Here is a 27,392-nt window from a genome sequence, read left to right as displayed (position 1 = left end):
CTACTTCACTCTGCTGTTTATATAAAACCTGACAAAAAATTATTTTTAATGGGTTATAATTCATCTGGAATCAGTGGCAAAATTAAATATGCGAAAAATGTATTGTTCTTGTCCATATTATTATAGTATTGTTGTTAATTTTATCGATTCTATTATTGAATTATTTTTTTGGAATACATTATAAAATAACAATACAAACTTAAACTTAAAAATATTTTTTTATAACTTTTAAAATTCATAACATAAATCATATTTTATTAAAATAGTCAAATATTTCTCGAAACTTATGACAAAATGCTGGCCAAATACTAGCTTGAAATTTTGTGAGTTAATCCAAAATACTCAAAATTAATTGAAGGTCAAATTTTGAAATTTAATCATATTTTATTTAATTAACAATGATAATAAAATTTTAAATAGCATACAAATAAAATTGAACGGAGAAAATATTTTGCATCTTTTTAGGATAGAAAAGGATGATTTTTGTAATATCTCCAGGTAGGAGCATTACTACCTTTTTAGTTGAATCTTGTCTTCTACTGCCTTCTTCCTTACGGACGTACTCTCTGCCCATTCCTCTCTCTCTCTCTCTTTCTCTCTCTCTCTCTCTTCTGTACCATTTCTGCAACTCTGTCACCCATAGACCACATCCCCAGCTGACACGTGTCCTTTTTCCGTTTTGAGATTCGCCTCAAACTCACTCTTCCCCATACCCCCCAAATACCTTCTCTCAAATCTTGCTTTGCCATGTTTGTTAATCTTTCTTTTTTGCTCTCTGTTTCATCTACATTGCACTAATGGCGTCTCTAACGCCTGGTATTTTGCTTAAACTATTGCAACATCTTGATGATAAAGAAACCAAAGTTGCTGGACAACACCGCTCTGCTCTTCTTCAGGCATGTACAGAAAAATACTAATCTTCTTTTTTTAATTTTTTTTACATAACAATGCTGGTGTATCACTTTAATAATAATGGGGTTTTTCAGGTGATTAGTATTGTTCCTTCACTTGATGATGATCCATGGAAAAGCAGGGGATTTTATTTAAGGGTATCAGATTCTCAACATTCAGCTTACGTTTCTGTATCAGAACAAGATGTTGAGTTGATACTGAGTGACAAGATCCAACTGGGTCAGTTCATTCATGTTACTCGTCTTGATTCCGGTTCCCCTGTTCCGGTTCTTCGTGGACTCAAGCCCGTTCCCAACAGACGCCCATGTGTTGGGGATCCTAAAGATTTGATTTCTAGTGATTTTCTCACTGCTCGGAACCGACCCGACCCGAAAAGAGGGAAGAAGAATGGTGAAGTGAAAAGGGTCGAGGTGAAAACCAAAATAAACAGAGTGGTGCTGAGTGAGGATGTAAAATCAAGAAGACAGTCCATTGGGAATGGGAAGGTTGATGGGTTAGAGATGAGGAGATTGAGTTTCGATTCAGTTAGAAGAGGATGGGATCGGAGCCCCGGTGAGAAAAATGGTGCTGGAGCTACACCTAGGTCCAAATCGAAAACCGGGTTTCCGGGTTCGGACTCTGTAAGTTTACCCCCATAAATTAGTTGTTGATGAACTTTTGGCAGAATGTGAATTCATTTAATTTAGGCATGCCATTGTTGAAAGTTTTTATCTTTTTGTGATTAATGCTGTTTGTTAGAATAGTTAATTTTTATTTGTTTTCTCTTTTAGGTCAATTTGCTGATTCAATTAGGGCAAAAATGGTTAGACAATAATGCACTAGGTTAATTTCAATGTCCTTGTCTTTTTCTTTATTTGGTTCATCAAAGAGATCACATTAAGTTCATATTTAGATTAAACTTAAAACTGTAAAAATGTTGGTTCTTTCTGTACAATAATGGCTGGATTGGACTAGATACTGGATCAAACTGTTCATGCTAAATCGAGATTATGTAACATGTGGTAGCTCAAGCTTCCTGGCTATTCGTTTCCATGGAAATGCTAAGAACATACCCTGTAGTTATGTGGTTTGCTTCAGTATTTTATAGTCTTATAGAGTACGGGTGGTGAGTTATCACAAATCATATTGTTGGTGTTGTTTATCGGATGAATGTGAAACTTTAGGCAGTCTAATATAATATTGACCAAGTCTTTTTTAAGAGAAAATTCATGGCTATGTTTTGTTGATTGTCTTTTAATTGGATGAATCGATATTTTGCAGCTTCCTTCTGTGAAGAAGCCTTCTTTAGATAAAGTTTCAACTCCAAGACATTCAACTGCAAGTATTTCACCGCTTACAAGTAGGAATAATATTGTGTCACCAAGGTCAGTTAGCAAGCCCACTAGAAAAGATGTAGAGCTTATTGTGTCGCCAAGATCAGTTAGCAAGCCTACTAGAAAAAATCTAGAGCTTATTGTCTCACCAAGAGCAGTTAGCAAGCCCGCTAGAAAAGATCTAGAGCTTTCACAAGATAAGATTCTTCCGTGCAATCTGACAAAGGTGGCCCTCAGTTTCAAAAATTGGTCCGACTCAAGGATTTCATGGAGTTCACTTCCATCAACAGTTCGTGATCTTGGCAAGGTATGTGAAGAATGAATGTTCTAGTTATAAGTCTATGATAGTGGTATGCTTGCCTATCAAATTGTGTATTATAATCTCTTCAAGAAGTTGTGTCATCAAATTGTGAATTATAATCTCTTCAGGAAGTTACAAGTTTAAGAAATGTTGCATTTCTGTCTGCTATGCATGCATTAGAAGAAGCTGCTGCCGCAGAAGGTGTCATACAGTGCATGAGGTAATGGTTCAGCTTTATTTCGATGCCTCTACTTCACATGTATTTTTACCAGTATGTGACATGAAACTACTGGACTATAGAAGCTCTGCCTTTGAATATTTGAATCATATTATTCTGTTGGTGTGTATTTATAATTTGTTCGCTTAGTTCTAGAATACCCCTATACGGGATCAATCTTGATTAGATAGATTTATTGCACTCCACCCCGATTACTCATCCTACATGTTATCTTGCATTAGGTTCATAATTTATATATTGGTACCATGCAAGATTATGTGTTGTTTGCTGCCTTTTGAGTCGTTGCATTCCTTTCTTTAGCAGTGTTTCATTTGGCTTGCGTCTTGCCCTTACATGCACCTAACCTACACGCTACACATCACTTGTCATTACGAGATATTATTTATCCTTATCTTTTAGTTGGAAATAAAGTAAAAGCGATCCTTAGGGACACGTTTTATCTAGTCTTATCCTTTTCAATGTACAAGCATGAATGGTTGTATTAGATCACCTTTTTGCATGTTATATTTTCACTCTGCAACACTCTGATCACATTGACATGTCCGGAAGCTCAGCCTTCAGTTAGTATTGAATGACGAACTTCTTCAGTCTATGTGTTTAGCAGATATCCCATTCTCTATCTTCTTAGTAAACGTGGTTCAGGTGTTGTTTGCCAAGAAATTATCTGAGCACTGGTCTTTTTTATTGAAACAAATTTTCTGAATGCTTTCATGTATTAATCATGGTTTGAAATCACACTGGCAGTGTTAACTTTCTTCTAAACCTGTGTTCTACCCTTAAGACATAGAAGGTAAGCTTCCTCTTACACTTCTCTACAGTATGTTTGCAGAACTATGTGAATCATCGAAGAAAGTACCTGCTGGACAATTGATTGAGCAATTTTTAAACCTTCATCAAAACATGCAGAAAGCAGCGTCTCTTACCAAATCATTGGTGATGAGAACTCCTGAAGCGAAAGGCAATGACAAGTTGTGTCTGAAGGATCCCTTTCCAGAAATTTGCCATAACTTTACCAATAAGAACGCGGCCTCTTGGATTCAAGCTGCAATTGATTCAGAACTTTCCAAATTCTGTTTGTTCACAAAGGAAGACAAGAATGGAAATTTGGATAACGAGAAATCTCATCACATTATACTAGAGAGCACTCCAAAGATTAGTGAAGCAGAAAACCATTCGCCTATAAACAAGCAAAGCACTAAAACCAATGGGCTGTCTGGTCCTAATTCTAGTAGAAGAAGTTCAGTATCTAAACCGAAGCAGCATTTACCAGCTACTACCAGAAGAACAAATATCGAAAGGGAAGAGTGGTCCGAAGGGAGTGGGGTGAAGGAGGCAGCAAATTTAGCAGAAAAGTTGCTTTCTTCATCTCGAGCTTGGTTCTTGAACTTCTTAGAAGATGCATTGAGCAAGGGATTTGGTCTGGATACTGTAGACGGAAATTCTGAAATTGTAGATCTTCTTGGTCAGCTCAAAAGTGTCAATCAGTGGTTGGATGACATGGTTAAGTTAGGTAACAGAATAGATGAGAGGGTAGAAGGATTAAAACAGAAGTTATATAGGTTCTTGCTCGATCATGTTGACTCCTCGATTCTTGGAGGCAAGTAACCAGCTATGATCTTAGCAATTGACTACTAACATCCTGGAAATTAATTGTTCGTAACAGATGCTTTTAGATTAGGTATGTTTCAATGACCTGAATATGATCATTAACAGTTGATTAGGCTCTAAGATATTTAGAGAGGATTAGATATGACATACTGCTTCAGTATCCAAATGTAAAGAAGAATATATCTTCACTAAGCTGGAGAAAGAAAAACTTAAATTAGGTATTTCCATCATCAAAAGTTTGTCTGTCTTATCATTTTTGCTTGTCTAATCTGATATCCATGTTATACACTGGCTCAACTAACTCAGATTCACACCGCGTAATACTTGATACTAACATGGAAAATCAGGCTCATAACTACTTGTGCATTCTTGAATTGCTTAGGCTTTTACCTGTGAACCTTCTTACTCAAAAATATACATGGGAAGGCTCTTGTCCAAAAGTTCTAAAAACAATACATAATCTAATTCCAATAGAGTTGAATAAGAATAATCTAGAAAAAAAAAAAATGAAAGCTAGCATTTGATAGAGTCAAAGAGAATCAATTTTTGGTGAATCCTTGTAGGTTTTGTGAGTAGCAGCCTTTGACAGAGCTTTCATTCCTTTGCAGGACTTCATGTGGGCATGAAGTTTCTCTGGCTTGAATGGCTTCCCACATTGCCTGCAACACACATTCATAGATTAAATACTATGCTGACATTTACAAAGATGTACTCCCTTTACTTGTTGAATTTACTAAAAATAGATAGTTGAAAATAATTGTTATTCTATAAAATTAAGATACAATTGAGTACTCTATATTTTTCTAGTTGACACAGAAAATCTAAGTGAAGAGCACATATATAAATACTTTAATAGTGTGATCGCTAAGATTGACTCTCTTTTTTATTTATTGAAGAGATATTAACATTTTAAATAATTAAAAATGATGTATAAAAGTATAATAGTTTTAAAAAAAACATTATCTTCTTTTAAAAGGCGTGTAGATAAAAAATGTGAGAAGTAAAAGAGAATGTGTAATGAACTTTTTGTATTTGTGCTTCAATTTAATGAGAGACAATACTTTAAGTCGCATGATTCTTTTTTATTTATCATATTTGTATTTGGTATATCTATTAATGAAATGATAATTGATATGATTATTTTATTATATTATCTTTATTAATTGATCTTTAATATTAATAATTGAAAAATGATATGACAAAAAGTAACAAATATTTAGGATAAATTATGAAAAAAAAATTATCTTTTCTCTTGACATGTTAAAAAATAGCAAATAAAAGTAAATTTATGTTGAAATAGTTACTAAGTATGGGAACAAGTAATAGTGAAAGAGGGTTATACTTAGCAACAATTCCAACATACATTTCTACTTTTATTTTTATTTTTAGCATATAAAGAAAAAGACAATTTTTCTTTTTATCCTTAATATTCATTACTTTTTGTCATATTATTTTACAAGATTTAACATTAAATATCAATTAATAAAATAAATAATATGATAAATAATCATGTTAATGGTGTTTAAATCAATTGTAACAAATAAAAATGAATGAATGATATACTAATTTAATTTAGATACATCCGTTCTAACTTATAAGTATTCATTACTAGAAAATAAGAAGGATTTATACCAACTTATCCCTAATGAGAGAAAAACTAATTAATGATTTATGATTATATAAATGAGGATAGTTCTGAAAATAAATCAATTCCTTCTTTAAATCTTAAAACATCATGTATTTTAAAATAAAAAATTAATAAAATCTCTTATTTTGAATCGAAAAAAATAATATTTAATTTAGTTGTTATGCAGGAACTTACGAGCAGTTGGGTCCATTGATTGGCTTATAATTAGCAGAAACTGATCTACGGCTACCAAATTCACTTCTATTCTTTGACATACTGAATGCCCCATCACAGCTTTTCCTGCAATCAACAACAAACTGCTAAGCTAATCGTTGGTGGATTCAGAAATTTTTACGAAAGATATATCGATATTTTTTTCAATTATATTAAGGTATGTAAAATTAGAGGCGGAGCTAGATAAAAATTCGTAGATTCAATCGAATCTAGTTAAATAAATATACATATATATTAATTTGTGAACCTTCTAACAAATTAATTGATAGGTAGTGGGTGTAAATGTTTTTCATATTAGTATTAATGTATTTTTTTTCTTTCTTAAAAAAACATGTTTTGTAATATTTTTCTATTTGTGACCCACCTCTACGCAAAATTATACATACAACTCATAATAACTAACATTTAACCTCGATACAAATCAAAAAAATGTGCACCAAATCAACATCAAGGTGGGTTCCATGCCTACTTCAACATTAGCCATAATTGAAACCACGTTTAACTATTTGGACAGATAAAAGATAACTATAAGTAACGATTCATGATAAATAGATACATAAAACGCGAAAATCACCTTGCATTAGTCTGTTGTTGATTCCAAGCAGTGCCAAAAATCCTCTGAGATCCTCCAATTTTGTCAGCTTTACAAATCTCTGATGAAAAACTAACTGTTTTTTCACCAGCAGCAGCAGAAGAAGTTTTATTTTTTTTGAGTGGAATAATTCCAGAGTCATTAGTATCAACAGCGCCACAAGTAATCAAATTCCTGAAAATACTTGAAGCTCCATTTGAATAGCTTCTGCTCTTATTTAATTTCGGGTTTTTCGATGTTTTTTCATCGTTCTGACTAGTCTCTGTTTTCTCTTCACTATCCTCTGTTTTCTTCTTCGTTTTCATCGAACCAAAAGAAGAAATAGAAGAAGAGGAATTCGAAGAGAAAGAAGAGTTGTTACCGATTTTTTTCTCCTCTTCTTCTTCGAATTTTGGTGAATTGGTAGTGAGTGTAGATGTTTCAGAAGAGATATTTTGAGAATCTTCTTCGATTTCTGAAGAAATTTTCTTTGATGAATCCATGAGAAAAACTTGATCTTGATCTTCTTGTTTTGTTTGTTCCTTTGTTACTTCTTTTTCACCACTTGAAACATCTGCAAATGTGAAGTTCAATTTATAATTGAATAACAAATCTTAATATTAATTGATATTTATTGACTAAATCTATAAATTTGCCTTTTTTTGGAAATGTTGATGGTAAGTATGCATAATATTGATTGATGTGTGTTATTGACTAAATCTATAAATTTACCTTTTTTTTTTGAAAGTGAGTACAAAATATTTAATCCTTAATTATTAAATTTTCTTTTCCACACTAAAATGAAGTGAATTTATGCTAAAATTAAGGCAATATTCATCATTTAATGAGAATTGACAAGTAAATTTTTCTCTTTCCTTTTGAAATAATCTTGTACAATGTGCTTAATTGTATGTACCATGCTGCCATTTTAAAATTAAACTTCAATTATGAATTATAAAATTCCACTAATTGTACCCTTAGAATATGATTAAAAATGCTCAAGTTGATAAGCAAACATGTTGGTCATCTAAGAAATACATTAACTTATATGCTTGATAATATTTTTAAAAAAATGTCTAATTTCATAATAACCTTATAGAAATAGCGAGTGCTTCATCATCACATAACATTATAAATTACTTTTGCGACTTTACTGTAACTAACTATTTATCGAGAATAAATTTAGTAATTAATTCGAAAAAGGGATAGTTACCTTTAATAATGGTGATGGATGGAATTTCAGATCCTTTAAGAACATATTCATTGTCCGATATTGGAGTAATGAGATCTTCATCCAATAAGTCTTGCCATACATATCCTGTTTTGTATTTCCTGCATCATCATAATATTTGACTTCCTAAATTTATTTTTCTATTTTTAGGAAATAAAATACCAAACTTCCATATCATATAGTATATATATTTCCAGCACAATTAATTGAGAATTGATCTTTGTTGAGGTGAGATATAATTGATTCTCGTGACTTCCACTAGAGGATCAGAGCATTAAATTTAGTACTTTGTAATATGAGGTTTGTACCTCCATTCTGATTTTAATTTACTAGATACGAAATTTTAAAATAAAATATAGGACGAATTTATTTAACTAGGCGATTCTACGTATTATTCAGTATGCTTTATTTGTAGCCCGAGAGACTAGAGTTCTTCTCAAGTGGATTATATGATACCTTATATTGACTCATTACTCCGTTACTCTTTAAGAGGGATGAACTCTTAATAAACTACAGATATATTCAGAATTCAAGACTTTATTTAATACACAAATTTTCGATGTATTTATACCATGATCAAGTGATATATAGTTGTGCGAAGAATATATATTGATTAATTTAATTACAATTAAATGATAAGAATGTATGCATAAAAACAAGCTATGTTATTATTGATTTAGTGAACACTGAGCATGTAAGTTTCATTTCACCACATTAAATTTTAAACTTGTACTATGAGATTTATACCACAATTCTGCTTCTTTTTTTTTTTTTTATAAATAGATATAGATAAAGAATCAAAATTTCAAAATATAATATTATCACAACTATACATCCATGAATTCTAAACTCTTAAATATTTTATATTAACTCAGCACGTATGATAATGTTTTGGAGTATCAATTTTTTGAGAGAGAAGAGCACTAAGCTAATTTTGTAAGCAAAAAATTTCATGAAATTATAAAAAAAAAACATGAACTAACCTCTTATATGACCAAGCAAAAGATTCAGGCATGTCTTTTCCTCGCAATTCTCCCAACCATCTCTTAATATCTACAATATAATCCAATCATTAATTTTAAAAAATAAAATTCAATCGTTTATTTTTTCACAATTTAAAAAATGAAATGAAAAATAATCTTTATTTATATATAGAAAAAACAAACCTTTAAGACGAATGCCATTTCTAGAGAAATGATGAACTCTAATGAGATGAGGATGTTCAATGCGACCTTTTCTACTCAAAAAATATATGATATGAAGTCTTCTCACTTCTCCTCCTCCATGATTTTGTCCTTCCATTAATCTTCTCCTAATTCATTTTTACAATTAGTATTAAACAAACAAAATATTAATAAAACTAACTGAATTCTTCTTTCTAGGCATGCTTTAATATAATATTAACAAATTAAAGAAAAGTAATAATAAAAGTAATTGAAATATCAAGAATATGGGACAAGTCTATGTATGCCGGCCTGCTCTAAAGATTAGAAGAATTAAAAAAGGGAATAACGAATTTTATCGTGCTTTTAACCAAGAACTTTAACTAATTATATATTAAAAGAAACATGTTTGTAAAATATTTTTTCTCATTTAATGTTCAATGACATATTGAAATTTGATTAAATCAAAATTTACAAAGAACACAAAGATGACGCTGCATCAAAAAACACTCAAACTTGAGATCTCTGATTAAGGATGAATACCTTGTTGATAAACATGGTATATATATTTATGTGCAAGAGCAGGCCTAGCTAGTGTAGTTCAAATTTATTTAAAGAGTATAATATAAGATGAAAAATTATTGAAATGATAGAAATTCTTGCACACTAATCAAAATAAACATCATTGGATTTGTAGATTACCTTTGTTTCTTTTGAAGAATGAAAGAGAAAAAGAAAGTGATTGTTTTTTATCAAGAAAAAAATGAGGAGTTTGATGGATGTGATGGGGTGAAGAAGTAGATCTAGAGCTTCTAAACCATATATAGAAGTAGAGAAATTAGGTGTTCCAAGAAAGTTTTATCTGATTTCCCGCGATATGCTCAACTTATACAAAAAAAAATAAAAATAAAAATAGAAATACATATATATATATATATATACACATAAATGTATATGTATTTTTTGTGTTGGAGGTTGGGTGGGTGGGGTGGGGATAACCATATTTTTGTTATACCTAAGAGAAACTTTATATAATCCATAATTTTGTAATGATTTGCATGAATATTACAATATAAATTATATTTAATTTGGTTAACAAACATCTTTTGTTTTAATATTTAATGAATGAATTTCATATATATATGGTTCAAAAAAATAATTTTATTTATTTTTAATGATTTTCAAACTAAGATAGGATTTGTGTACAAAATATATTTCTTTCCTATATAAAGTTTTTATGTAAATGTTTTATAAGTAAAAGTGATAGTTTTTTTTAAATAGAAGTAAAATCATGGTAATCAAAATAATATTTATTCACTTATGTGTCATTATTATTTTATTTTATTTTATCTAAGACTTTTCCTTATATATCACCTTTTTGCAACATTTTTATGTATAACTTAAAAGGAATATTATTTTGAGAATGTATTTTGGGGCTTAACTCCACGTGGTTTCATTTCCAACCTTGTATTTTAGGACTACGGTTGTTTTTGCTATAGTGTAGTTCGAAAAACTAAAGTAATGAGAATATTTAGGTTATGTAATTAAAATAATCAACAAATTCACTTCAAACTATACCTAAATCTCTAATTAAGTAGAAAGAAGAATTAAGTAAAGAGACAATTTTATAAAAGTACGTACATATGTAGACACAAACAAGAAATCGTAATTAATAAGTCATGGAGCCATAATTACTAGCCATTTGTAAGATTACTATGCAATGATGGAAAAGATTAAAACATTACGCACAGTTCTTTATTATAATAAAATAAGTAATATAGAAAGAAACAAACCATATATTTATACACATATATAAATTAAATAAGAGAATGATTATTATAATTACGTATATAGTAAGGGTTGGGTAACCTAATTGACTTTCTTCTTAATGATGTGTAACAACATTTGCTTATATTTCTAATAATAGAACTACATTTTTGATTATATACATTTTATTTAAATTATCTTGTAGCTAATCAAATGATAAATGAATTATTAGTGGCCATTATTTTCCCATAGGTTGCTAATGGTTTGTTAAGTTAGTTAAGATTGTAAATTCAACAAGAAATAATTATATGTGAGAGAAGTTCAGTAAACAACCAATTACATGCCATAAACTATCCCTAATTAGTGAGAAAATTAAGTGTTGACATTTTCATAATGTGCTTATCCACAAGTCTTCCTTGTCAGGGGTGGAATTAGATAGGTGTAAGTGATTAATTAAGATGAAAATTAATTTTTACATATATAAAGTTGCAAACATGAAATTTTCTCAATAAAAATATTGCCTTCGACTTAATTATTATTCCATTCATTACTAGAGAAAAAAAAAAAAGAAATTGGTAAAGGACAAAAAAAAAAATTATAGCTCACAACATAATTTAAATTTAATCTTATTGAGGTACATATTAACAACCTATCCATTGTAAAAAAATCCAAATAGTTAGGAGCATTTTAGCAACGAATTAGATAGAAAATACTGATAAATTCCACAACTAGTTATTTCACATTTTCATAGTGATTTATATGTCATAAAATATTGATCATCCATAAGTAATACATAGCTTTCTATATGATTTTATAGATGGTTGCTCAATTTTAGTGTATTGTATCAAAAGTTCATTAAATTAGTATCATTTCTTATAATACAAAAGTCAAACAAACATATTACCTAAGTAATTGTACCTAAAGTAATTTTGTATACCAAAAAGCCATTAACTTAAACTTTACCTAAAATTATAACAAAGTCACTAAACAATTTTTTCTTACGTATAGCTAAAAAAATCATCGACTTTGACTAAGTATTATATAAACTTCTTTTTCTCATATTTAAATCGTCAACAAACTAAACAAAAAATCGTAAAAACAAACAAACGTAAAAAAAAAAAAACATCAATAGCAAGATGTTGATTATAAGAAGCATATAATATAAACAAATAACCATGAGTAAAACAGCTTCTTACATATATATTTTTTTCCAATTCCCGAAACAAGATCTTCTAAGCATGAATAAAATTAATTAACTTGATGAATGATGATTTATGATATTTATATATTTTCTTTTAAGCACCAAATGATTATTAGTTGTTGAAATGTAAATTATCATGGCCAACATAAAACAAAAATTAAGTTATAAAAGTGTCATTGTTTTCGGTAACCATGGAGACTCACTTGATGTTGAAATCTAATTTAAAGCTTATAACAATAGGAAATATATTACATTAATTATAACAAAATTAAAGCATTAAGTCTGCGTTACGTTGCAGCTGAGAAATAGGGTTGTTCATAGGACCTTATTATAATTTATTTAGGTTTTGAGAGTAGGGATGATGACGAATATAATGATCAAATCATGTCATCTACCTAAACTATATATCTTCATTTTTTATTTGAGTTAATTTTAAGGTTTGATTTGGTTTGGTTGTTAAGATTCATATTAATAATTGTATCTCCTATGATAATAACTTAATAACAAATTGATGGGATTGGACTAGCAAAATGCTTGGTGGAGGTTGGGGTATCCAATGAGAAGGTTTTAGATAACTTTTTAACGGGTTAAAATGACATGAGGTAATTAACAATCAAAAAAATTTCGTAAAATAGTATTATTTTTGTTCAGACTAGTGAAAAAAAACGAAATTTTACTTTATGAAACGTAACAATGTTTTGATAGATTTGCTATGAATTTCTTACTTTATTAGATTTTATCGTAATTGATTTATACTATTTCAAAAGGAAAATATAAATCTTTCATATTCAAGTAAATTTTTTTAGTAGGAAAAGACTTTGAGACTTGTACAAATTGAGTATCCTTCCTTCCACGATAACATTTATAATATAGTCATAAAAAAAATCGTTTAGGAGACTATTCTTTCAATTAATAATTTGTATGTTTTAATTTCTTTAATAGTATATTAAGTTTTTTTTTTATGTAGCTTACTTGATCAAACTGTATTAAAAATTATGTTTCCTTAGCATAGTTTCATTTATTGTCTAATTTATTACGTTCAAAATTTATACTTAGCTTTCAAATGACACCGGATCATAGTTCCAATAAAAAAAAATGATTACATTGTTTAGTCAATAGGTATCGGTTTAACTTTGTACATCAAGCCAAATTTCGAAGAAGCAAAATATATACCTCGTGCAACATTAAAGTATTCGAATAATTTTTTATTTTTTATTAAGAATACATACATATACATATATAACATCAAAGTTGTCATTAAAAATTGGCTTTACAACCAATACCTAGAGTTGGTTCTTGGTACCAATAATGCAATTTAATTAAAGAAGACCTGGTTTTCTCATGACTTATATTCAATTTTATTAACAATAAAAAATATGTATACTACTTGTCTAAATTATAAACAAAAAATCATATCAAGCTATATTTTGTTAACACATTAAAATTTGAATTTTTGCACGAATTGATTTTATTTCAAAGTTGTCTAAGTTTATATGTACTGCTCATTTAATAAAAATTTGTAAGCTATTTTTTTTTTTTTAATTATGACCTAATTTTGCGAGACAAATTTTCTTAGCGTATGTTTTCCTATGTTTTATAAGGCATATTATAACTGAGTCCGAAACTCAAACGGTAGAAAATATTAACAAAAATTCCAAAAGGGTATATAAAATTTTATATACCCTTTTGGAATTTTTGTTAATATTTTCTACCGTTTGAGTTTCGGACTCTATTATAACTCGTGTCTTGAGATAGAAGTTCATTAATATGATTTTCCAAAGCATAATATTCTAAAACTAAACTTATGCCTTTTAAGGTATAACCTGTGTCTAGCGATTTTCTTAAAAAATACTTAAGACTATTTCATCTGCATTTTAATATTTTTTTTATTTACTTAACATGTTAAAAGAAAAAAGATTAAAAATCATAAATTTATTGAGCAAAAATTAAACACCAACCAAAATCAATAAAATTCGGTCAAGTATAATTAGGTCAAGCAATGTTCAATAGCCTTATAGATTCATGTCATGTGTACTATAAAATAATTGATAGTTGCGATTCATTTAAATAATATACTCATTAAGAGTAATAAAACAACAAAGCTGTCAACTTTTTTATTTTTTAAAACTATCAAATAAAGCAATTAAGTGTACCCATGGCCAAGCCAATATCTTCAAGAAAAAAATTTAAGATTGACGGAAATAAGCAAACTTTAGACTTTCTACCCGCCAAACTTTTTCGGGAGTAATTGCACACATGCTTTCTCCAAATTCGGAAGTAATCTCCAAAAATAGATCAAACTTAAAAACACCATTGAGTTCTAAATAAAAATTCAACTAAATAACATGATAATACATTTTTTTTTTAAAAAAAAAACTTATTTGGAAGTTTTCAAATAATTATAAAAGTATATTTATCAAATTCTTCAAAAGTGTTGGATTCTTTAAAATTAATGTAATTTAAAATCCAATACAAGTACGAGGCTTGGCAGGTAAGAAAGCCGAGAAGTCCGCATATTCCCGCCAGTCTTATTATTTTCTTGTAAATATTAGGTAGGATACACTTAATTGTTTTATTTGATAGTTTTAAAAGATAAAAATAATTGACAACTTTGTTGTTTTATTATTAAGATAAGTATATAATTTAAATAACTCTCAACCATAAATTATTATATAGTACACATTACATAAAACTATAAGACCATTAAATATTACTTGACCTAATTATACTTGACCAGATCTTTATCCAACCAAAACAGGGACATTCATGCAAATGAAACCTAAATTTGTGGTGAAGCCCAACAATCAAAACAGCCTAAAGCCCATTCTCTTCTTGTGCTTAAATTTTGGGGGAAATGTAGGCCCAACATAACACTTTGCACTTACATAGCCAATTTTTCAATTCATCCCACGTAACTATTTTCTTTTATCAGTATTTATACATCCTTATATTATTGTACAATATTTATAAACCTAAATAAACAATAATTTATGAAAAATTGTATGATAATATAAAATATATGTATCTTATACTAAAATGTATATAACAATATATAAAAGTGAATAAATGTTGCTAGCTACAAATATGAAGTTCTTGTGTGATTTTTAATTATAATTCTCGTTGAAAATCAATTTCGAATCTCCGTGACTTGAAAGAAGTATTTCAAAAAACCATTTTTATAAGGATATATGTTAGTATGTTTTAATCAATCAATCAACAATATACACCTCTATCCCATGCATGCATAATTTGTGTTATAACCTTTGGAAAAATTGCTGAAATTGTAGATGCTCCAAATTGTTAGAATTATGAGAATATTGCATAAAAAATCATTATGTGAACGAAATTAGTTTACTTATCAACCAAATATGATAAAAGAGTGATAAAATATCCAATTTTGTCCATATGATGAGCCAAATATAAGCGAAATAGAAAAATTATTTAATGCATGCATCTCGAATTATTTTGGTTATATTTTTTATAAAGAACATTTTGAATAATGTATATGCTTGAATGTACTTAAATATAATTTCAATAGCGACTTAATGCTTGAATATACTTAAATACAATTTCAATAACGACAATTAAAAAATAAGTTCTAAGCCTTTTTCAAAAAATTGAAACATAATTTCGAGTTGGATTTGAAAATTTCACAATCAAGCATTAATTTCAAACAAAATGAAAAGTTGTTATGACCAAGCGGATCCATAAGTACAAGTTTATCGTTTCATCATAAATTTTAAAAATTTATCATCAAATTTGATCAGATTTTGAAAGTCTGATCTTTAATATTTTCAAGTTTCCCAAAACAATTTTTGAATTTTCATGACTTCGACTCACCAAACTCACAATTTGTTTCAAGTATAATGCATGTCCAAACACAATTTCAAATTTCAAGTTTCAATTTCAAAATCTACAATCAAACGAAACGTTAAGTCAATTCAATCACTAGCAAACTTTATATCAACAAAGGATAACAATTTAAACGTAAGCATACGATACAATTATGAAATAACTATTTGATGATACAATCATAGATAAAATAACAAACCCCATGTTTAACCTCTTTCATCACCATTCCACATATCCTTAAACTTAGGTCCAGTTGGTCCTTCCTCACCCAAAACCTCATTTGGTAAACTTTTCACAAGTTTCTCAACAGCCCTCTTTAATTTCCCAGGCAAAAATCTCTCTATTTTTTTCAACTCATTTGCAATATCATAACTAATTTTTGGACCCCATTCTCTAGCATAGTTAAGCCATATTGGCTCAACAATTTCCAAATAATCACCAGCCACCACTTCATAATTTGCTCCAGTGTCCATCACCTGCCCTTTTGCTGTATCATTTCTTATCCCAATATTACCATTCCCCTGCATATTTTGCCCTGTTTTCGAATAACAAGCGTGACCATGCAACGATGAATAGGCCACGGGCTTGTTACCATTTTCAAATTCAAGTTGTGGTGTACTCACCCAATTTCCTCCACTATGTTGGGAGAAGTACACACTTTGTAACTCTCCATTGAAGTTACTAATCCTTAACGTAATGTGTTCCCAATCGCCAACGTGCTGTCCAATTTTCCCCAAGGGAATGGTGATGAATTCGATTTTGGCTCTAGCAGGGCCGTTAAAGGGATAAAATAGCCATAGAGCGATATCAGTATGTGTAGCGCCAAACATTGGTTTAACATGTAAGTAGGATGTGGCAGCATGGAAATCTCCACTCTTGACGCGATTTTTTGCTGAATCATCAGTTGGTAAGTCTAACCAATACGCGCCATCATTTGAACCATCTCGAGGGAGATTTGAACCGTCTGGCTGAACAACAACCGGGGTAGATTCTTGCCCTTTCGTGTACAACAATGCTCCATTCTGGAAAAACCAAGGGACAGAGGAAGGGTAATATTCTTCATCAGGGTGGAAGTAATATAAAGGCGAATACGCTTGAAATAGTGCTTGGATTTGGTTAAAATTTGGCATAGAAGTGAATTTTTCTACGACGTTTTTCAAACAAGCTAGAGAATCTGCTGCAGCTCCGTTATTTGAAGCCATAAAAGCACCAGTAGACACTCCTAGACCCTTAATTCCTCTGTCTTTTGGTCTTGATGAGTACACATTGAAGCCATCATTTCCCCAAATCCAATCATCAGTTTCAGATACATCGGTTAAATCAGCACGAACACATCTGATTTTGTCGAGAGAAGGCTTCTGAGGAGACGTTGTTACAACGTGTCCAACAGATTTACAGCCCTCAGGGGGAATTGGGAGCCAGATATAGCAAACACCATCCTGTTTGATTTTCAAGCTTTCACTACTCCATACAAGGGTATAGTCATTTGGCAATTTTAGAGCATCTCCTGATGAATCTTTACCAACAAGAACCCAACCAAAAAGGGGCAAATTGTTAGGTTGGCTATAGGATCCAAGCATAAAGAAATCATTTGGTAAATTTGATGGCTCAAAGATTGTAGCTCCAAGATTATCTGGTCCACCTTCTTGGCTAGCCCATACTTTAGTAAATGATGATATTTGAGATACTTGTAGTCCTCCAAGATCGATGATTCCACTAGCAAACCCTTCACCTAAGATGTAAACAAATAACATAATAAGTCATAAGTTCGAGTCGTGGAATTAGTCACAGAGGGATCCTTCCACAAATCATGTGTCAACATAGGATGTTTGATGCACCACACTCATCATTTTTTTTACATGTAATGCAAGAAAACGTATCTATAAATAGTAATACGGTGCTCTTAAAGAAATTAAAGTCCATGAGTGAAAATATCACGCGTATCATAACCTAGACGCATGCACGAAAGCATCAGTTAAGCGAGGCGAAGCACACAACAACTTAGACATCCTATAAGATAATGAAAAAATTTACACTTGATTAACATGAAGTAATACCTGAAGGCCAAGTAGGCAATGGAGAAGGAAACTTAAAGGGAGTATCAATTGGAAGTAACACATTAGCATCATCTTGATTTGAAATTTTTTTGTTGATGTTACCCATAGTTGGATCTTTCAAGGAATGACTTGAAGGAAGTGTAGGGAATAAAATGAGGGAAGCAACAAATATATTCTGCAAAGGAGAAGTTGAATAATGTGAAAGAAAGAATTAGCTAGCTATATATAGAAGAGCTCAATGGGTGAATTGTGCAATGAAAATGTGATAGTTATATATATACTAAAAATAATTTTCCTAGTCTTGACAAACTTATCTTCCTAGTTGTTGACAATGTGAAAAGCATACCTACCAAAATCTTGGCATCTCTGCTTTGTTCAACAAAAAAATAATAATAGAAATTTATATATGATTCTGTATTAGGTACGCTGTCTACATCACATTTAGAATTGCAAGGGTTAACTCAAATTTTCTTAGTCAAAAACTTATGTATTATAGATACGTAAACATCGGAATTTTATTGTATTTAATATGATCATCTATAAAATTAATCGAATTCATTTTTTTTTCCAGGATACTCTACTCTAAACCTTAGCTCACACCATTAAAACGGATACATATTTTCTTGAAGAAACATCTGGAATATCCAAATAAGTTATGAGTATTCATAACGAGATCAAGACATCAAATATTGTCTTTTTCAAAAGGGGAGTGATCAAGAGGTGTTTTTCTTCGAAATACCCAATGGTCTTGGTGATCAAATAAATCAAGTAGGTCTAAATCGTTTAATGTTAAAAAAATGTGTTATTATAGACCCCCAACAAAAAACAAAAGAAGAGAAAAATCAAGGAAATGCACAAAATTCTACTCATAAAGATTCATCAATAAAATTACTTTTCTTTATTTTTTTGCGATAACTTACATTTTGAGAAATTATTTTGATATGTATTATTTACTTTTTCGAATACTGTACTTATAAACGTGAAATATTTTAGTCACATGGCCAGAAAGGTAAAGATAATGCTTAATAATTTCCCAAAGGAGATTACTTATATCTCAAAATATTATATTTATTGGTCATTGTTTTAATCATATAAGGTCAACAAGCATCTTCTTCGTACAAGCAAAAAATATACTTTAGATACATGATGTTTTACACGTTTTAGAATATGCTAACAGATGCTACGTACTCTTTGCTTTCCAAGTCCAAATTCATCGTTCACATTTTCTTTTAAATTGGTATCAGAATAGTGTTTTAAATATTTTTATAATTATGGTATTAGGGGTCAACTAATGCACCTCCACTAATTTTACTTTATACATGTTACATTCTATCAACAATAGATATCAGATTACTATGTTCACCAAAGCTAAGACGAATAAGAAGAAATTATCTATTCGTACTTTTCTTAATCTCGATAAAAGTGTTTTACCTTTTTTTAACTAAAAGTTTTCCAGGAAATCAAATGACACCAACATTTACCTTTACTTGTTCAACCTCATCATGACCTTTTTATTTACAAGATTAAAAAATTTCCTTGTGTTCCACCACAAATACTAATCAATCCAAAAAGGACAAGTTGGTCCCATAATGACAATAATTAATCATAGTTAGGTGGTGCAAATACAGTTTAATTAATTAGTCAAGAGGGCTTACCAGTAAATTAAAAGGGTCGTCATCAATATATTATATAATATTGGAAGTTAGAGGAAATTGATTAACTTTAATAAATCACCAAAAATGTGGGATTCTACAATTCTTTTTTTTCCTCTTGGGCGAAAGCTACCGCAAAATATATCGAAGTATAAAGACAATTCTCTTCTTTAATTCATTTGGTTCATGTAGGATGATTGTTATATTTGCTTAAATAAAATATTTTTTTAAATTTTTACTTAAAATTCATTGTATCATATAGTATCACTGAAATAGTGTTCATTGTAGATCCGACTCCTCTTCATTTCTTTTCTCTCTATTTTCCCCAAGTTTCTATTTGGATTAATGACACGTGTCATAGGTAAAATAAATAGTTAAGATTTAATTTTTCAAAGTTAACCTCTAACCATGATTTAGTTAATAAATACGTGATATATCAAGTATTAAAATTATTATAATCTCACAATCTTAGCAACATATTATCTTGTTCATAAATATAGAAAAGAAAAGTTTTCTCCTTTTTTTTTCATAGGATCTTTTTTTTTCATTTATATAATATTTTTATTGTAATCTTTTGTTAAAAGCATATTGATCCGTGATTAATAAATTACCTAGAGATAATCAAACCATTTAAAAAAAACTAATTTCAATTTCATAATAAGATTACGAATACGGTGATACTAGTTAATTATAGTTTCTATACTTCTATTCAGTTAATTAGATAAAAAGATTATTTAAAAAAAAATTTTAAAAAATCTTACGTATAAAAGAAATTTAGGAAGAGATTTTTTCCCCCCTATATTTATGGACAAGATAATATGTTGCTAAGATAGTTATATTATAATAATTCTTAATACTTAATATATAATGTATTTATTAATTAAATCATGGTTAAAGATTTATTTTGGAAATTAAATCTTAACCATTTATTTTAACCTATGTCATGTGTCACTAGTCCAAATAGGAACTTGGAGAAAATGGAGAGAAAAGAAATGGAGAGGAGCCGAATCCGTTCGTTGTGAATGCACCGTCGCATTATTTATCATTACATTCACATATATTGGTGGAGCCACCATATATCTTTACGGTGTTTATCCAAATCTTCGTTGGCGGAAAATTATATTATTTTTATACGGTTAAAATAAACTTTTTAGGTATATATTAGATGTCGAACTCCCTTCGGCTACTTCGTATTTCTATTTTTTCATATTTTGAACTCCTTGTCGAAAATTCGGGCTCCGCCTTTATTCACATAATATAATACGATACAAAGCGATATGTAACAACCCTAACAAGGTTGAAATATTCTTCAAGCTAAGTTCTTAGCCATACTTAAAAGCTAAACTCGTTATTAGTTATGATTTGCAAGTTATGTTTTATCACGCAGAAGTCATGACAAGTGCTGATAAGATTAAACTTGGCGTGTGGTTATGTTATCCAAATAAATTTTGCTAACAATAAAGTTTATATATATATATATATATATATTTTCAAGTTTAGTTATACACTCCATCCCATTTTAACAATTTTTTAAAGTTTTTTTTAATGTCCATTACAAAGCGAATAAAAATACAACTTTTACGTACATAAAGGGAAAAAAAGGTGATCTCTTGGGTAACATTATTGTTACAGTTTTATTCTTTACATATTCATTTCTCATACCGTAAAATACCCTTATTATGATTGTTTAAATATGGAAAAAGATTACTCACACGTTGCAACCAAGTTTAAATAAATAACAGTAGGAAACGAACCTTTTATTTAACAATGAACTTTCAATTTAAACAATTTATTGAAAATAAATGTTGAATTTAAAACGTATAATGTGAATTTAAAAAATGTTCTTAACACATGTCCACATGTAAATGTTCATTTTTTTTACCACTAAAGAAATCAGAAGAATTAAAAAAACGTATTTTGATTATTACTAAAAAAAAAACTAAAAAACGAATCAAATTGGACCAATAGTGATGTTTTATAAATCACCTTAGCTTATCACATGCCACGTGGGAAATGGACCGACATGCTATCCTTTTGTTAAGAGTTGATTTACAAATAATATATCAATTTTATAAAATGCAAGACATGTGTTTTATTAAACACTCATTTGTTATTTTACTTTAGTTCTTAATTGATTAGTTAGCTTGATGGATGATACACTATCATATTTACTATAATTATCCATACTTTTAAAATACTATATATCTTATCATTAATCAAAAGTATCGCATCATATATTGAGGCAGATACATTTAGAAATATGTAATTTTTGCTATTACTATTAGATACCCTAAAATAGGGAAAGGAGCGAGTGAGATGGGAAGAGAATTACATCAAAATTGATCATTAGCGGCAATTAATTCTTAATTGCCGCTAAAAATGTATTTTTGTGGCAATTAATACTCTTTGTATATGTCCTTAAAGCTTTTAGCAACATTGGATTCAATGACACTTAACTAATGTCGGTAAAGACTTTGACACTCTTTGTTTGTCATATTTATTCTTGTTAAAAGTTGTTTTTATTATAGAGTGATATTTGTTATGTATCCTAGATATATATAAATCACACTAGTTACATGCATCTGGATGTATCTAGTGTGATTCACATTTATATGGGATACCCTATGGATAGTAGAGTGGCGAACGAGATGGGAGGGAAGTGAGCAAGATTTGTAATGTATCTTAGATACATGTGAATCCACTTAGATACAATGTATCTAAAACAAACTACACCTAATTTTGATGTCATGTTATCTCAAGATACATGTATCTGAAAATATCTAGATGCACCAAAATCTGATAAGATATATAATATTACAAACTAAATATATCTAAATAATTAGCTTCTAAACTAGTGAGATTTATATAAGTTCCCTTATCCAATATCTCAATTTTGTTTGAGCAGGCCCACTGAGCTAGTGATCTACTCTTTACGTCGGCCCAACCATCTATTTTTAGGGCAGCCCAACTTAGCTCCAGCTTGAAGTTCTTTTCATGCATTGCTCGTGCTTTAGGGTGGTTTTCAATTTTGAAAACTTATATAAATCTCACTAGTTAATAAATTAATATTTTAGTTTATAATATTACGTATCTTATCAAATTTTGGTGCTTTTAGATATGTTCATGTATTTTCAGATACAAAATTAGGTGTAATTTGTTCTAGATACATTGTATTCAAGTGAATTCAGATGTATTTGAGATATACATACATAACAAATCTTGCTCGTCTCTCTCTATTTTAGTGTATCTGATAGTAAAAATACATATATCTAAATGTATTTTTCTCAATATATGATGAAAACTCTTAATATGGTAGTGAATTATGTCACTTTTTTTACTTTCTTTTTTTTAAAGTAATAATTTGTTATTCTTGGTCTTAATTATTCATTTAATTAAAATTCATGAAACAATTCAACTTTATCTAAGATTTAATTTTACAACACATATGTTAAAGTAGGAATCAACTCAAGCGGCATAAGTTGTGTGACATTTCTAATACCTAATTTTGCTAGCACAAGTTTGTAGAATTTCTGCCTTTTTTTAACATATAGGTTATTTAAAAATTAAGTTACGTCTTATATAAGATATATAATATAAAGTAGTACGAGTTTTGAAATTGAAATTTTACCTTTATTGATATAAGTAATACAGAATCTAAATTATGCTATTTTTTCCAATTAAATCATTTTATTTATCTTGATTTTTGCCATATCAGCATAAGTTAGAATATTTTGCCTCCATTGACATAAGTATATAATCTAATTTATATTTTAACCATATAATTTATGGGTTCTAAACTGAACTTTTACCTCTATTGACATTAAGTGTTTAAGTTTTATAGGAATCAAACTAACATAACTTATGTTATATTATATTATAATATAAAAATATAAATTTATGCGTCACAAAAATAATTCGATCGAAAAATGTTATTTCTCGTAAGTAGTAGTACCTTGAAGAGAAGAATGCGCAGTAGCAAAAAGAGCTGAGACGAAAATACCGATGACGTCATCACCGCCATCGAAACCGTCGCAGCTCTTCCGTAGTTTCTGTCAATTCAGCTTCTCTGGCGAGTTCTCCGTCGATCGATACACACATGCAACGCACGCATAACTGGATAGTCTGACCTAATGTAGATATCGAATACGAAATTGGAAAATAAAAAACTTTGAACTAATATTTATATATGATAGTGTTAATTAATGTACAATTGCGAAGATTTTATTAGTTCCTCATTTTCTGGTTAATTTTGTACCATAATATGAGTTTTAATTTTCCTGAAATATAGTACTAATTACTGTTATTACTCCTATAATTATGGTGAGATTTGGAGGTTACAAATATTAATGTGAGCTTGTATACCATTTAATGTAATTAGCCTATTAATTGAATTTCTCTTAAGTAATTAGCTGTGCAATTAAACATAGGATATATTTATATGATTTAAATTAGTTAATCAACAGCTACATTTTTTAACAGTACAATACAAACATTTTTTTAAATTAAGAAAACAATATATACTCGTATATTATCTAGTCTGTAGGTTTTAAATTCAGATTTGATAGAGATATTATTTCAATGACGAGCTTGCAAGTGTACAAATCGAAAATATTAAAGATAGGATTTTGAATAAATAAATAAAAAATTTCTATTGATATATGTGATTAATGCAAGGATATTTAAAAGGGTAATAAGGTAACCATATATATTGTCAAACTACAAAGGATATATATGGGCATTAATGGGACCATTTTGTTGATATTTGAATTGATTTTTAATCTAATCACGAATAAACATTAATGATGTGAAAAATTTACTTTATACAGTATTATCAGTGTAATAAAAAATGATTTTTGTCCTTCAAAGCTTAATATTTCTAATATTGGAGTTGCAGTTTATGGCATTAGGTTTGCCACTATTCTTCTTCCTTGAGTTCAGTAGATACACTAATCTAATTTGTAATATTATACGTTTAAATACGTTTGGTTTCATATATCTTAGAATATACGAGATCTAAATTAAGTGTAATTTATTTTAAATATATTGTATTCAAATGAATTTACATGTATTTAAGATACGTAACAAATCTCGTTCACCTCTCGCCCGTCACCCAGATAGATGTGAATCACACCCGATACATATAGATCTGGTAGGAAATACTTGTATCCAAATGTATCTTCCTCAATATATGGTAGGAAATTCTTAATTAATGGTAAGATACATAATATTTTTAAAGTACAGATAATCATAGTATATATGATAGTGAAGTATGTTTAACTATGTAGTTTGATTTTCATTTTTTTATCAAGCAGTTTCAATTTAAGATTTTCTAGATTCCCCTTGCTGCTTTGCTATATATGCGCTATTCATGGTATTATTGTAGAAAAGAATTTATTTGAAGACGATAATAAAAAGTACGAAAAGATTCGAGGTGTTCTTAGTTTATAAAGTTTATTTTGTTAGTTGGTTGAATCTAAAAGTTTTCCATTTTAACAAAAGAGATAATTTTAGGTGAAATTTCATATCATGTAGTATAAAGTGTTTATTATAGATATATATATTATTTTTTTCCGATCGACTATATTTAATCGGTGAAAAATGTGTGAACTGTTGCGGCCCCATGCATCACACAACCCCCAATCAATTTTTTTTGACTTGACTATGTAAAGTTGAAGCAGAATTCTCGCAGTAGAAAATGACTTAACAAATATTATTGGTAAAGAGTAAACTCGAAAAAAGTTTTTTTTTTTTTTTAAAGATTTTATTTTGTGTTTGATACTTGTATGTTGTATTGAGTCTAATTAATTTGGATTCACGTCAAGTAAAGTTTCATTAGAAGAATAATGCTTCCAATCAAAGATTTTTTCATAGCCAATACTTGTATCTAAGACCTCTGATTAAGAAAGAAGCAACTCCATCTTTTGATAATAAAAAAAGAAAGTAAGTTATCGAAAATAAGCTTAACTCCTCAAAAAGTTTATCTCATAATGTTTCAGACGTACATTAATGTGGAGATTAAATGTACTTTTGTTAAGTAGAATTATTATTCATTTTGGGTACTAGAGGTCATAAAATGCCAAAGTGAAAACTATACAATTTTCAATATTTTACCATCTATGGTCCCGACTGCCCTTAATATTAATTTTCTAGTTAAAAATCCACCTTTAATAAAATTATGAAATAAAATATATAACCTGACCCATCCAAATTTATTTGTTAAAAATTGTTGGGAACGAATTTCTAAGAATCCACTATTGTTAAAGGATGAAGAAGCTGAGTTGAACCTAAATATGAATTCGATTGTATTATCAGTTTGGAACAAAAAATTGCAGCTTCAAACAAAGAAGGTATTGTTATTTTTTTAATTTATTCAGTCGCAAAATGTTAAGCATCGAGAAACTAGATATAAATAAATGATTTAAGGTTATTAACCCGTATGTATTTTATGAGTTAAATTATTTATTATTAAGTTAAAGTGAATCAATTAAATAAATTACTGCAAATGACATTTCAAAATTCCATGGATGAGGCATTTTTTGTTTGAAAATTAATGTTTGTAATCCAATAGGAGCAAGGAGTGACATTTTTAATCCTGAAATTAATGCGGAAGGACAATTAGAATCCAGAAAGAATAAATAAATTTAAATTATTTCTAATGCGTGACAGATATTTTGATCCTTTTACCAAGTTATTGCTAACACAATATTTTTTTGTAAACACAATTATGATCTACGAACCACTAAAAGATATAGTATAGCAGAATTTAAATAATATGAATAAAAGAAAATATTTTTGACAAAAAAAAAAATTCTATTAAATAAAATTCTATTATCCTACACGATACGAATTTGAAATATTTCAATGAATGAATTAACAAAAAAACGATTTTGCAGGCATCGGCTTTTGCACCGTATTGAATATCTACAAATAATACTAGGGAATAACTCAACAAAAACCACTTGGCACTATAATCCATTTGAGTTCCCAAAGTCTTAGAAGATCATATTATTTTAATTAAATATCACAACTTATACCTATTTTTAATCATTTTATTAAAAAAAAACACCCGACATTACATTGTATATCATCGAGGTATACAATTCACATGTTATATATATCTTTTTAGTATTATTACATAACGATATGATTCAACTATTCTGATTGTTGTTATGTAAAAAATATAATTATATATTATATACTCTGACAATATACAAATACACCAAAGTATGCTATTTAATAGACAATTTTTTGTATTTATCAATGGATAGTAAATAGGGAAATATATGATTAGCAGCCGTTTGGCCAATTTAGGGGTCAATGACTATTTTTAAATCTATAGCCCTCTCGCCTGCAGTCTCTTTAAACTAATTTGTCTCACTAATCACGACTAATGAGTTGTTTATAAACTTATAAAAGTTAAGTTAAATGAGTTGTATCATTTAATTGTTTTTTGTATATTTAAAATTAGGTGAAAATTTTTTCTTATCTCATTTAAAAGGTAATTCTGATTCATGCTACTTAAAGCTAAACTTACCAACATAATAAGCACAAATAACCAATGACTATTTGTCTAAACTTCACAAAAACATAATTATGCTTCTTATTTTTATAATTCAAGCAAAGTTCAAATTGTTTATTTAGGAAAGAAGAGAAGAAACAAAAAGA

General features: G+C 29.0%; 3 protein-coding genes across 4 annotated transcripts; 1 reads left to right on the top strand and 2 right to left on the bottom strand.

Moving 5' to 3' along the window:
• Positions 1 to 520: 520 nt before the first annotated feature.
• LOC107015815 lies at positions 521 to 4,622 on the top strand. Its single transcript, XM_015216235.2, has 5 exons — positions 521 to 896; positions 987 to 1,532; positions 2,173 to 2,532; positions 2,655 to 2,746; positions 3,583 to 4,622. Exons 1-5 carry the CDS (start codon positions 798 to 800, stop codon positions 4,367 to 4,369), a joined length of 1,884 nt encoding a protein of 627 aa, XP_015071721.1. The 5' UTR covers positions 521 to 797; the 3' UTR covers positions 4,370 to 4,622.
• Positions 4,623 to 4,674: 52 nt separating this feature from the next.
• LOC107015806 (protein UPSTREAM OF FLC) lies at positions 4,675 to 10,007 on the bottom strand. 2 transcript variants are annotated; one of them, XM_015216223.2, is made up of 7 exons: positions 9,901 to 10,007; positions 9,202 to 9,347; positions 9,019 to 9,088; positions 8,018 to 8,136; positions 6,808 to 7,378; positions 6,195 to 6,299; positions 4,675 to 5,031 (listed from the first exon to the last, which is right to left on the bottom strand). In XM_015216223.2, the coding sequence occupies exons 2-7, from the start codon at positions 9,335 to 9,337 to the stop codon at positions 4,902 to 4,904; spliced, it is 1,131 nt and encodes a 376-aa protein (XP_015071709.1). In that variant the 5' UTR covers positions 9,338 to 9,347; positions 9,901 to 10,007; the 3' UTR covers positions 4,675 to 4,901. The 2 variants fall into 2 exon arrangements, with proteins under 2 accessions (XP_015071709.1, XP_027775369.1); XM_027919568.1 differs by having other exon boundaries at positions 9,202 to 9,341; positions 9,901 to 10,006.
• A 6,095-nt stretch (positions 10,008 to 16,102) lies between these two features.
• On the bottom strand, positions 16,103 to 18,330 carry LOC107015334. Its single transcript, XM_015215576.2, has 2 exons — positions 18,076 to 18,330; positions 16,103 to 17,750 (listed from the first exon to the last, which is right to left on the bottom strand). The coding sequence occupies exons 1-2, from the start codon at positions 18,179 to 18,181 to the stop codon at positions 16,225 to 16,227; spliced, it is 1,632 nt and encodes a 543-aa protein (XP_015071062.1). The 5' UTR covers positions 18,182 to 18,330; the 3' UTR covers positions 16,103 to 16,224.
• Between the last annotated feature and the right edge of the window lie 9,062 nt (positions 18,331 to 27,392).

The sequence above is a fragment of the Solanum pennellii genome, chromosome 1 (assembly GCF_001406875.1).
Source record: "Solanum pennellii chromosome 1, SPENNV200".
Lineage (NCBI taxonomy): Eukaryota > Viridiplantae > Streptophyta > Magnoliopsida > Solanales > Solanaceae > Solanum > Solanum pennellii.
Note: the sequence above shows the minus strand (reverse complement) of the source record. Positions and strands in the feature narration are given on the sequence as shown.